Source organism: Orcinus orca, chromosome 16, assembly GCF_937001465.1.
Source record: "Orcinus orca chromosome 16, mOrcOrc1.1, whole genome shotgun sequence".
NCBI classification, from domain to species: Eukaryota; Metazoa; Chordata; class Mammalia; order Artiodactyla; family Delphinidae; genus Orcinus; species Orcinus orca.
In genome coordinates, this window is record NC_064574.1 from 65097095 (window position 1) to 65109947 (window position 12853).

Sequence of the window (12853 nt, forward strand, 5' to 3'; positions counted from 1 at the left end):
TGAGCCTTCTGTGCCTCCTCTGCTTTCTCACTCCTCTGCACCTTTCTGCAGGCTGGTGTCTCTCCCCAGGACACCATGACACTCCATTCACCTCCTCTCCACGGCCAACTCCACTTCATCCTTCCACACTCAGCCCAGAGGCCATCTCCTCCATGAAGGCTTTCCTGACCTTTCCAGGCTGAGTCCGCTGCCCCCTCTGTGTTCTCTTGTACTTGCCGATATCCTTACTCTTATCACACCTTGTTGATCTTGCTCCTGTGTCTCCTACTAGACTTTTTTTTAATTTAATTTTATTAAAAAAATTTTGTTGGGGCTTCCCTGGTGGCGCAGTGGTTGAGAGTCCGCCTGCCGATGCAGGGGACGCGGGTTCATGCCCTGGTCCGGGAAGATCCCACATGCCCTGGAGCGGCTGGGCCCGTGAGCCATGGCCGCTGAGCCTGCGCGTCCGGAGCCTGTGCTCCGCAACGGGAGAGGTCACAGCAGTGAGAGGCCCGCGTACCGCAAAAAAAAAAAAAAAAAAAAAAAATTTTGTTAACATCTTTATTGGAGTATAATTCCTTTACAATGGTGTGTTGGTCTCTGCTTTATAACAAAGTGAATCAGCTATACATATACATATATCCCCATATCTCCTCCCTATTGCGTCTCCCTCCCACCCTCCCTGTCCCACCCCTCTAGGTGGTCACAAAGCACCGTGCTGATCTCCCCGTGCTATGCGGCTGCTTCCCACTAGCTATCTGTTTTACATTTGGTAGTGTATTTTTATCCATGCCACTCTCTAACTTCATCCCAGCTTACCCTTCCCCCTCCCCATGTCCTCAAGTCCATTCCCTACATCTGTGTCTTTATTCCTGTCCTGCCTCTAGGTTCATCAGAACCTTTATTTTTTCTTTTTTCAGATTCCATATATATGTGTTAGCATACGGTATTTGTTTTTCTCTTTCTGACTGACTTCACTCTGTATGACAAACTCTATGTCCATCCACCTCACTACAAATAACTCAGTTTCGTTTCTTTTTATGGCTGAGTAATATTCCATTGTATATATGTGCCACATCTTCTTTATCCATTCATCTGTCGCGGGACACTTAGGTTGCTTCCATGTCCTGGCTATTGTAAATAGTGATGCAATGAACATTGTGGTACATGACTCTTTTAAAATTATGGTTTTCTCAGGGTATATAAGAAATCTCTCAGTAGTGAGATTCCTGGGTCATGTGGTAGTTCTATTTTTAGTTTTTTAAGGAACGTCCATACTGTTCTCCACAGTGGCTGTATCAATTTACATTCCCACCAACAGTGCAAGAGGGTTCCCTTTTCTCCACACCCTCTCCAGCATTTATTGTTTGTACATTTTTTTTTTTTTTTTTTTTTGCGGTACGCAGGCCTCTCACTGTCGTGGCCTCTCCCGTTGCGGAGCACAGGCTCCAGACGCGCAGGCTCAGCAGCCATGGCTCACGGGCCCAGCCGCTCTGTGGCACGTGAGATCTTCCCGGACCAGGGCACGAACCCATGTCCCTTGCATCGGCAGGTGGACTCTCAACCACTGCACCACCAGGGAAGCCCTGTAGATTTTTTTGATGATGGCCGTTCTGACTGGTGTGAGGTGATATCTCACTGTAGTTTTGATTTGCATTTCTCTAATGATTAGTGATGTTGAGCATCCTTTCATGTGTTTGTTAGCAATCTGTATAACTTCTTTGGAGAAATGTTTATTTAGGTCTACTGCCCTTTTTTTTTTTTTTTTTTGTGGTACGCAGGCCTCTCACTGTTGCAGCCTCTTCTGTTGCGGAGCACAGGCTCTGGACGCGCAGGCTCAGCGGCCATGACTCACGGGCCCAGCCGCTCCGCGGCATGTGGGATCTTCCCGGACCAGGGCACGAACCCATGTCCCCTGCATCGGCAGGCGGACTCTCAACCACTGCACCACCAGGAAAGCCCTACTGCCTATTTTTGGATTGGGTTGTTTGTTGTTTTGATATTGAGATGCATGAGCTGCTTGTATATTTTGGAGATTAATCCTTTGTTAGTTGCTTCGTTTGCAAATATTTTCTCCCATTCTGAGGGTTGTCTTTTCGTTTTGTTTATGGTTTCCTTTGCTGTGCAAAAGCTTTTAGGTTTCATTAGGTCCCATTTGTTTATTTTTGTTTTTATTTCCATTTCTCTAGGAGGTGGATCAAAAGGATCTTGCTGTGATTTATGTCATAGAGTGTTCTGCCTATATTTTCCCCTAAGAGTTTTACAGTGTCTGGCCTTACATTTAGGTCTTTAATCCGTTTTGAGTTTACTTTCATGTCTGGTGTTAGGAAGTGTTCTAATTTCATTCTTTTACATGAGCTGTCCTTTTTTCCCAGCACCACTTATTGAAGAGGCTGTCTTTTCTCCATTGTATATTCTTGCCTCCTTTATCAAAGATAAGGTGACCATATGTGCGTGGGTTTATCACTGGGCTTCTATACTGTTCCATTCATCTATATTTCTGTTTTTGTGCCAGTACCATACTCTCTTGATTACTGTAGCTTTGTAGTATAGTCTGAAGTCAGGGAGCCTGATTCCTCCACCTCCGTTTTTTGTTCTCAAGATTGCTTTGGCTATTCGGGGTCTTTTGTGTTTCCATACAAATTGTGAAATTTTTTGTTCTAGTTCTGTGAAAAATGCCATTGGTAGTTTGATAGGGATTGCGTTGAATCTGTAGATTGCTTTGGGTAGTATATTCATTTCACAGTGTTGATTCTTCCAATCATGGTATATCTCTCCATCTGTTTGTATCATCTTTAATTTCTTTCATCACTGTCTTACAGTTTTCTGCATATGGGTCTTTTGTCTCCTTAGGTAGGTTTATTCCTAGGTATTTTATTCTTTTTGTTGCAGTGGTAAATGGGAGTGTTTCCTTAATTTCTCTTTCAGATTTTTTGTCATTAGTGTATAGGAATGCAAGAGATTTCTGTGCATTGATTTTGTATCCTGCTACTTTACCAAATTCATTGATTAGCTCTAGTAGTTTTCTGGTAGCATCTTTAGGATTCTCTATGTATAGTGTCATGTCATCTGCAAACAGTGACAGTTTTACTTCTTCTTTTCTGATTTGGATTCCTTTTATTTTTTTTTCTTCTCTGATCACCATAGCTAAAACTTCCAAAACTATGTTGAATAATAATGGTGAGAGTGGGCAACCTTGTCTTGCTCCTGATCTTAGTGGAAATGGTTTCAGTTTTTCACCATTGTGAATGATGTTGGTTGTGGGTTTGTCATATGTGGGCTTTATTATGTTGAGGTAAATTCCCTCTATGCCTACTTTCTGGAGAGTTTTTATTATAAATGGGTGTTGAATTTTGTCAGAAGTTTTTTCTGCATCTATTGAGATTATCATATGGTTTTTATCCTTCATTTTGTTAATATGGTGTATCACATTGATTGATTTGTGTATATTGGAGAATCCTTGCATTCCTGGGATAAACCCCACTTGATCATGGTGTATGATCCTTTTAATGTGCTATTGGATTCTGTTTGCTAGTATTTTGTTGAGCATTTTTGCATTTAAGTTCATCAGTGATATTGTCCTGTAGTTTTCTTTTTCTGTGACATCTTTGTCTGGTTTTGGTATCAGGGTGGTGGGGGCCTCATAGAATGAGTTTGGGAGTGTTCCTCCCTCTGCTATGTTTTGGAAGAGTTTGAGAAGGATGGGTGTTAGCTCTTCTCTATATCTTTGATAGAATTCGCCTGTGAAGCCATCTGGTCCTGGGCTTTTGTTTGTTGGGAGATTTTTAATCACAGTTTCAATTTCAGTGCTTGTGATTGGTCTGTTTATATTTTGTATTTCCTCCTGGTTCAGTCTTGGAAGGTTGTGCTTTTCTAACAATTTGTCCATTTCTTCCAGGTTGTCCATTTTATTGGCATATATTTGCTTGTTGTAATCTCTCATGATCCTTTGTATTTCTGCGGTGTCGGTTGTTACTTCTCCTTTTTCATTTCTAATTCTGTTGATTTGAGTCTTCTCCCTTTTTTTCTTGGTGAGTATAGCTAGTGGTTTATCAATTTTGTTTATCTTGTCAAAGAACCAGCTTTTAGTTTTACTGATCTTTGCTATTCTTTCCTTCATTTCTTTTTCATTTGTTTCTGATCTGACCTTTATGATTTCTTTCCTTCTGCTAACTTTGGGGTTTTTTTGTTCTTCTTTCTCTAATTGCTTTAAGTGTAAGGTTAAGTTGTTTACTTGAGATTTTTCTTGTTTCTTGAGGTAGGATTGTATTGCTATAAGCTTCCCTCTTAGAACTGCTTTTGCTGAATCCCATAGGTTTTGGGTCATCGTGTTTACATTGTCATTTGTTTCTAGGTATGTTTTGATTTCCTCTTTGATTTCTTCAGTGATCTCTTAGTTATTTAGTAGTGTACTGTTTAGCCTCCATGTGTTTGTATTTTTTACAGTTTTTTTTCCTGTAATTGATATGTAGTCTTATAGTATTGTGGTTGGAAAAGTTACTTGATATGATTTCAATTTCCTTAATTTTACCAAGGCTTGATTTGTGACTCAAGATATGACCTATCCTGGAGAATGTTCCATGAGCACTCGAGAAGAAAGTGTATTGTGTTGTTTTTGGATGGAGTGTCCTATAGATATCAATTAAGTTCATCTGGCTTACTGTGTCATTTAAAGCTTGTGTTTTCTTATTTATTTTCATTTTGGATGATCTGTTCATTGGTGAAAGTGAGGTGTTAAAGTCCCCTACTATTATTGTGTTACTGTCGATTTCCCCTTTTATGGCTGTTAGCATTTACCTTATGTATTGAGGTGCTCCTATGTTGGGTGCATATATATTTATAATTGTTATATCTTCTTCTTGAATTGATCCCTTGATCGTTATGTAGTGTGCTTCCTTGTCTCTTGTAACATTCTTTAAAGTCTATTTTATCTGATATGAGTATTGCTACTCCAGCTTTCTTTTGATTTCCATTTGCATGGAATATCTTTTTCCATCCCCTCACTTTCAGTCTGTATGTGTCCCTAGGTCTGAAGTGGGTCTCTTGTAGACAGTATATATACGGGTCTTGTTTTTGTATCCATTCAGCCAGTCTGTGTCTTTTGGTTGGAGCATTTAATCCATTTACATTTAAGGTAATTATCGATATGTATGTTCCTATTACCATTTTCTTAATTGTTTTGGGTTTGTTTTTGTAGGTCTTTTTCTTCTCTTGTTTCCTGCCTAGAGACATTCCTTTAGTATTTGTTGTAAAGCTGGTTTGGTGGTGCTGAATTCTCTTAACTTTTGCTTGTCTGTAAAGGTTCTAATTTCTCCATTGAATCTGAATGAAATCCTCGTTGAGTAGAGCAATCTTGGTTGTAGGTTTTTCCCTTTCATCACTTTAAATATGCCTGCCACTCCCTTCTGGCTTGCAGAGTTTCTGCTGAAAGATCAGCTGTTAACCTTATGGGTTATTTATGGGTATGTTATTTGTTACTTTTGCCTTGCAGCTTTTAACATGTTTTCTTTGTATTTAATTTTTGATAGTTTGATTAATATGTGTCCTCACATGTTTCTCCTTGGATTTATCCTGTATGGGACTCTCTGCGCTTCCTGGACTTGATTGACTATTTCCTTTTCCATATTAGGGAAGTTTTCAACTATAGTCCCTTCAGATATTTTCTCAGTCCCTTTCTTTTTCTCTTCTTCTTCTGGGACCCCTATAATTCGAATGTTGGTGCGTTTAATGTTGTCCCCGAGGTCTCTAAGACTGTCCTCAGTTCTTTTCATTCTTTTCTCTTTATTCTACTGTGTGGCAGTTATTTCCACTATTTTGTCTTCCAGGTCACTTATCCGTTCTTCTGCCTCAGTTATTCTGCTATTGATTCCTTCTAGAGAATTTTAAATTTCATTTATTGTGTTTTTCATCATTGTTTGTTTGCTCTTCAGTTCTTCTAGGTCCTTGTTAAACCTTTCTTGTATTTGTCCATTCTATTTCCAAGATTTTGGGTTACCTTTACTATCATTACTCTGAATTCTTTTTCAGGTAGACTGTCTATTTCCTCTTCATTTGTTTGGTCTGGTGGGTTTTTACCTTGCTCCTTCATCTGCTGTGTGTGTCTCTGTTTTCTCATTTTGTTTAACTTGCTGTGTTTGGGGTCTCTTTTTCACAGGCTGCAGGTTCGTAGTTCCCATTGCTTTTGGTGTCTGCCCTCTGTGGGTAAGGTTGGTTCAGTGGCTTGTGTAGGCTTCTTTGTGGAGGGGACTGGTGCCTGTGTTCTGGTGGATGAGGCTGGATCTTGTCTTTCTGGTGGGCAGGACCACATCTGGTAGTGTGTTTTGGGGTGTCTGTGAACTTAGTATGATTTTAGGCAGCCTCTCTGCTAATGGGTGGTGGTGTGTTTCTGTCTTGCTAGTTGTTTGGGCATCCAGCACTGGAGCTTGCTGGCCGTTGGGTGGAGCTGGGTCTTAGCATTGAGATAGAGATCTCTGGGAAGCTCTTGCCGATTGATATTACATGGGGCCAGGAGGTCTCTGGTGGTCCAATGTCCTGAATTCAGCTCTCCCACCTTAGAGGCTCAGGCCTGACACCAGGCTGGAGCACCAAGACCCTGTCATCCAGAGAGCTCAGAAGAAAAGGGAGAAAAAAAAAGAAAGAAAGATAAAAGATAAATAAATTAAAAGAAATTATTAAAATACAAAAATAATTTTAAAAAAGAGGAGAGCAACCAAACCAATAAACAAATCCACCAGTGATAACAAGTGCTAAAAACTAAACTAAGATAAACATAAAAATCAGAAACAAATCAGTCACAGACAGCAAACCCAAGTCTACAGTTTCTCCCAAAGTCCACCGCCTCAGTTTTGGGACGATTCGTTGTCTATTCAGGTATTCCATAGATGCAGGGTACATCAAGTTGATTGTTGGGATTTAATCTGCTCCCGAGGCTGCATGGAGAGATTTCCCTTTCTCGTCTTTGTTTGCACAGCTCCTGGGGTTCAGCTTTGGTTTTGGCCCTGTGTCTGTGTGTAGGTCGCCCTCAGGCATCTGTTCCCTGCCCGGACAAGATGGGGTTAAAGCAGCAGCTGATTAGGGCACTCTTGCTCTCTCAGGCCAGGGGGAGGGAGGGGTAGGGTAGTAATAATTGGAATGAGGGTTGAGCCTGTGGTGGCAGAGGCTAGCATTACGTTGCAACAGCCTGAGGCACACCGTGTGTTCTCCCAGGGAAGTTGTCCCTGGATCACGGGACCCTGGCAGTGGCGGGCTGCACAGGCTCCCACGTGGTGGCGGGGGGGAGGTGTGGATAGTGACCTGTGCTTGCACACGGGCTTCTTGGTGGCAGCAGCAGCAGCGTTAGCATTTCATGCCCATCTCTGGGGTCTGAGCTGATCAGCAGCAGCGTTAGCATTTCATGCCCATCTATGGGGTCTGAGCTGATAGACGCGGCTTGTGCCCGTCTCTGGAGCTCGCTTAGGCAGTGCTCTGCCTTCTGTGGGCACATGGGGAAGGAATCCCCTCTCATCACGCACCCTGAAACAATGGTCTCTTGCCTCTTAGGCAGGTCCAGACTTTTTCCTGGACTCCCTCCCGGCTAGCTGTGGTGCACTAGCCCCCTTCAGGCTGTGTTCACCAACCCCAGTCCTTTCCCTGGGATCCGACTGAAGCCCTAGCCTCAGCTCCCAGCCCCCGCCCATCCCCTCCGGGGAGCAGACAAGCCTCTCAGGCTGGTGAGTGCCGGTCGGCACCGATCCTCTGTGCGGGAATCGCTCTGCTTTGCCCTCTGCACGCCTGTTGCTGCGCTCTCCTCCGTGGCTCCGATGCTTTCCCCCAACCCCCTGTCTCCACCAGTGAAGGGGCTTCCTAGTGTGTGGAAACTTTTCCTCCTTCACAGCTCCCTCCCAGAGGTGCAGGTCCCGTCTCTATTCTTTTGTCTCTGTTTTTTCTTTTTTCTTTTGCCCTACCCAGGTATGTGGGGATTTTCTTGCCTTTTGGGAAGTCTGAGGTCTTCTGCCAGCGTTCAGTTGGTGTTCTGTAGGAGTTGTTCCACATGTAGATGTATTTTTGATGTATTTGTGGGGAGGAAGGTGATCTCCACGGCTTACTCCTCCGCCATCTTGAAGGTCCCCTCCTACCAGACTCTTAAGTCCCTCAAGGGAAATTGGAACAGTCTGCCTACATTTGAATCCACCATTTCCTAGCTCCAAGACTCGGCAAGCCACTTAAACTCGGTTTCCTTATCTGTAAAATGGAGATAATCATTTCTGCCTGGTTTTGATAGTTAAAATTTGTAAAACATTTAAACAATGCCCGGAACATAAGTGTTCAATAAATATGTTATATTAGTAATTTAAAAATAATAACAATAATCATTATTACAATTACCATTAATTATCTCTTTATTCTCAATGTCTAGCACAAAGCGCAGTATGCAGTAGGCACTCAGTCAATCAAATGGAACTGTGGTTAGTGCATTACCTGTGATTAATCCAGAACTCTGCTGTCCAGTACAATAGCCACCAGCTCTGTGTGGCTTCTGAGCACTTAAAATGTGTTTAGTCCAGATTAAGATGCTCTGTAAGTATAAAATACATACCAGAGGTTGAAACCTTGGTATAGAAAACAGAAAGTAAAATATCTCATAAATTATATTTTATATTGATTACATGTTGAAATTATATTATTTTGTATCTTTTAGGTTAAGTAAGATATACTCTTAAAAATAATCCTGCCACTTTATTTTCACTTTTTAAAACAAGATTGCAATAGAACTACCATATAATCCAACAATTCCACTTCTGGGTATTTATGCTAAGAAAACAAAAACATTAATTCAGAAAGATATGGGAGGGACTTCCCTGGTGGTAGAGTGGTTAAGAATCCACCTTCCAATGCAGGGGATGCGGTTTCGATCCCTGGTCGGGAAGCTAAGAACCCACGTGCTGTGGGGCAACTAAGCCCGCACACCACAACTACAGAGCCCATGCGCCCTGGAGCCTGCGCACCACAGCTAGAGAGCCCACACACCGCAATGAAAGATCCCACGGGCCGCAACTAAGCCCTGACACAGCCAAAAATAAAATAAATAAATATTTTTTTAAAAAAAGATATGGGAATTCCCTGGAAGTCCAGTGGTTAGGGCTCCACGCTTTCACTGCCGAGGGCTGGGGGTTCCATCCCTGGTTGGGGAACTATGTTCACTGCAGCATTATTTACAATGGCCAAGATATGGAAGCAGCTGAAGTGTCCATTAATAGATTAATGAATAAAGATGTGGAATATATATCTCTTCTGTCTCTGTGTCACATTTTGGTAATTCTTGCAATATTTCAAACTTTTTCATTATTATTTGTTATGGTGATCTGTGATCAGTGATCTTTTGACATTATTATTGTAATTGTTTTTTTGTTTTGTATTTTTTAATTAAGGGATGTACATTGGTTTTTTTAGACATAATGTTGTTGCACACTTAATAGACTACAATATAGTGTAAACATAGCTTTTATATGCACTGGGAAACCAAAAAATTTGTGCCACTCACTTTATTTCAATATTTCCTTTATTGCAGTGGTTTAGAACTGAACCTGAAATATCTCCAAGATATGCCAATATTACTCAGCCATAAAAAAAGAATGAAATCTTGCCATTTGTGACAACATGGAAGGATCTAGAGGGTATTAGGCTAAGTGAAATAAGTCAGACAAAAAAGACAAATACGGTATGATTTCACTTATATGTGGAATCTAAATAAACAAAACAGAAACAGACTCACAGATACAGAGAACAAACTGGCATTTGCAGAGGGGAGGTGAGGGGGGGGATGGGCAAAATATGTGATGGGGATTAAGAAGTACAAACTTCTGGTTATAAAATAAATTAGTCCCGGGGATGTACTATACAGCATAAAGAGTATAGTCAATAATACTGTAATAATTTTGTATGGCGACAGATGGTTTCCAGGCATATTATGGTGATCATTTCATAATGTATTTAAATGTCAAATCACTATGTTGTACACCTGAAACTAACATAATATTGCATGTCAATTATACTTCAATAAATGAATATTTAAAAAAATAATAAGATGAGACTGCAAGGAAATTTAAAATTTCACATGTGATTTCATTATATTTCTATTGGACAGCACAGATCTAGAAAGCTCTCAGCCTACCATTAGTGTAGCAAACCTTCATCCAACCTCATTTACTTTCAAATATTATATAAGCTTTAGGAGAATAGATAATTCATTTAGAACAATGATTCCTTTAGAATCAAAAGTACATCCAGGTGGTTTGTAAAGGATTTTCCTTGCAGGGTTACAAGCTAATGTATAAAAGTATGTAGAAAGAGAACTAAAGCTTTGGGGGAATTTTCCAGGTTCGCTGTGATCCTGAGATTCAAGAATTGCGTCAGTGGCAGAAGAAACTGCGTGAGGACAAGCACATCCGCCAGCGAGTCGAAATTTTCTGGGCCAAGCAAGAGCAGAAAGGTGAGTTGTTTGATTCACAGCCCTTGGTTTATTCAGAAAAAGCCTGAGTCTTACCCCAGGCTCAAGAAGGAAGCCCTCTGAGGTTTTATAAGGTCCCTATATCTGCGCGGGACTCCATTGGGGGTAGGGGAGGTGGCAGCATGTTAAGATTCAGCTTTGGAATGACAATATAATTGACATGGCCATTCCCCTCACTCAGGGACACATTCAGTGTCATCCCATGTCTGCAGGTCTCTTTTTTTAGCTGCAAGACAACAAGAATAACTCATCATTTTGGAGTCACAGTGCCCATCAATGTGATGGGTAGTTTTTCTTCTAAGCTGTTGACTGTGTGTCTGAACTCAAGCGGTGTTTTATGCCATCCTCTCCCCTTTTCTGAGAAATTAAACACATACACACATTGAAGTATTAAGAATAAGAGAACAAGCACCCATCACCTGTCATGTGCAAGTGTCACAATTTTGTCCTATTTGCTTCCCTTCTTAATTTTTAAACTTTAAGTTACTACATATTCGTGGTAGGAAAATTAGACAAACAAAAAGAAAAGGGGGGTGAAAATCAGAAATCTCACCACTGTTAAAATTTTGGTGCACATCCTGCTATACTTTTTCAGTACAAAAAGATGCAAAAAAATATATATTCATATATTATTAAAAATGGGTTTTTACATTCTGTTACAAGTACATCTGTATATTCTGTTATATCATCTACCCTGTCACTAAACATACTCAGAACATCATTCGGTCAGCACTAGAGAGTGGCATCATGACTTTTTTTTTTTTGGCTGCATTGGGTCTTCGTTGCTGTGCGCGGGCTTTCTCTGATTGTGGCGAGCGGGGGCTGCTCTTCATTGCGGTGCATGGGCTCTAGACGCGCGGGCTTCAGCAATTGTGGCACATGGGCGTAGTAGTTGTGGCTTGCAGGCTCTAGAGCACAGGCTCAGTAGTTGTGGTACACGGACTTAGTTGCTCTGCGGCATGTGGGATCTTCCCGGACCGGGGCTCGAACCTGCGTCCCCTGCATTGGCAGGTGGGTTCTTAACCACTGCGCCACCAGGGAAGCCCCATCATGACGTTTAATGGCTGTGTGGTATGAATTTAGCATCACTTATTTAACCAACAACATGGAATGAGATTCATGGTATATTAACAAGTGGAAAAAAGTTGCAGAACCATAAATTTTCATTCATATTAAAAATATATACAGGGAAACAGAGAGATGTCTAAACAGCCTGGAAGAATACTTTAATGGTAGTTTCCTTTAGGAATTAGGACTAGGGGGAATCTTGCACTGTTGGAATCTTTTAAATAAGTGCAGTACTTTACAATTATGAAAACCAATGGAGAAAAAATGATCATAGCTACCTCGGCAGCCTACAGGCCATCACACTCCCACCATCCGTGCTCTGACCTCCCCGCCCTCCCCGTCCCTGTCCGCCTTCACTAGGCTGCAGCTCCTCCAGTCTCTCTTGTTCTGCCATATGCCAACGCCTTCCTCACCTCTGGGACTCTGCACTTTCTATTCCTTTCCTGCCAGATCATCCTTTCCCAGCTCCTGTATGGCCATTTCTTCTCACCCTCCAGGCCTGGGGACATTACCACCTCAGAGGGGCCTTCCCAGGTTGCCCTGCCTAAAGGGAAAAGGAAAAATATTGAGCAATCTCAGCGTGGTGGAGTCTAAACAAAAGTTTTCTTTTTTGCCCAGAAACTGTCTTCAACCCTGTTCTCTCGAATCTCTTTCCAGTTCCTGCTTGGCATATTGGTTAGATTTCATGTCTTTTAAGTATGTTCTGATTTCATAAAGTCCAGTCTACTTAAAAATCTCAATCTCAGATCCAATTTAATGCTTACTCACCCTCCTCTGCTCTGCCTCAGTGGGGTTGGGAGTGGGGGAAAGAATTGTCTGCTCTTTCACACGTCCACCCTTTCCTCTTCAAAGCCACTTGCTCCTTCGGTGGGTTTGGGTGGGAGGGAGGCAGATCCAAGGGGCATCTTCTCTGCACTTCCTGTTGTGACCCTCTCTCGGCTGCTGCCGCTTCTCTGGCTGAGACTGCGTGGCCACCCATGTCTTGTGGGCAGGCATCCCCTTGCTGGCTCACTGACTCCTGTGTTTCATATGAGCTCTTCCTCAGGGGAGACAACACGTGGCAGAACCCCCTGTAGGGATCTGGCTCTGTCTCTCCCTTTTCTACCACCACCCGGACCCCACCTCTGCCAGACCACTCCCAGCCTTTTGCTCCTGGGGTCTCCTTACCCAGTGGCCAGCCCTCTCGGGTGGGGCAATGGAAAGATAGTTCAGGTTACCTCCCAGCGTCCACCTGACGCAGAAGAAACCAGCGGTGGACACGCAGACTTCTCCACTGCCCCACCCCAGCGTGTCTCCCCAGTTCACACTGAATCTGCTCTA

General features: G+C 42.3%; 1 protein-coding gene across 1 annotated transcript in view; it reads left to right on the forward strand.

Moving 5' to 3' along the window:
• IQCK (IQ motif containing K) overlaps positions 1–12853 on the forward strand; it is a 108369-nt gene that overhangs the window by 83650 nt on the left and 11866 nt on the right. Inside the window, exon 8 of the mRNA XM_049699067.1 lies at positions 10336–10447. Coding sequence (XP_049555024.1) covers positions 10336–10447 — 112 coding nt within the window. The remainder of the gene's footprint in view (positions 1–10335; positions 10448–12853) is intronic.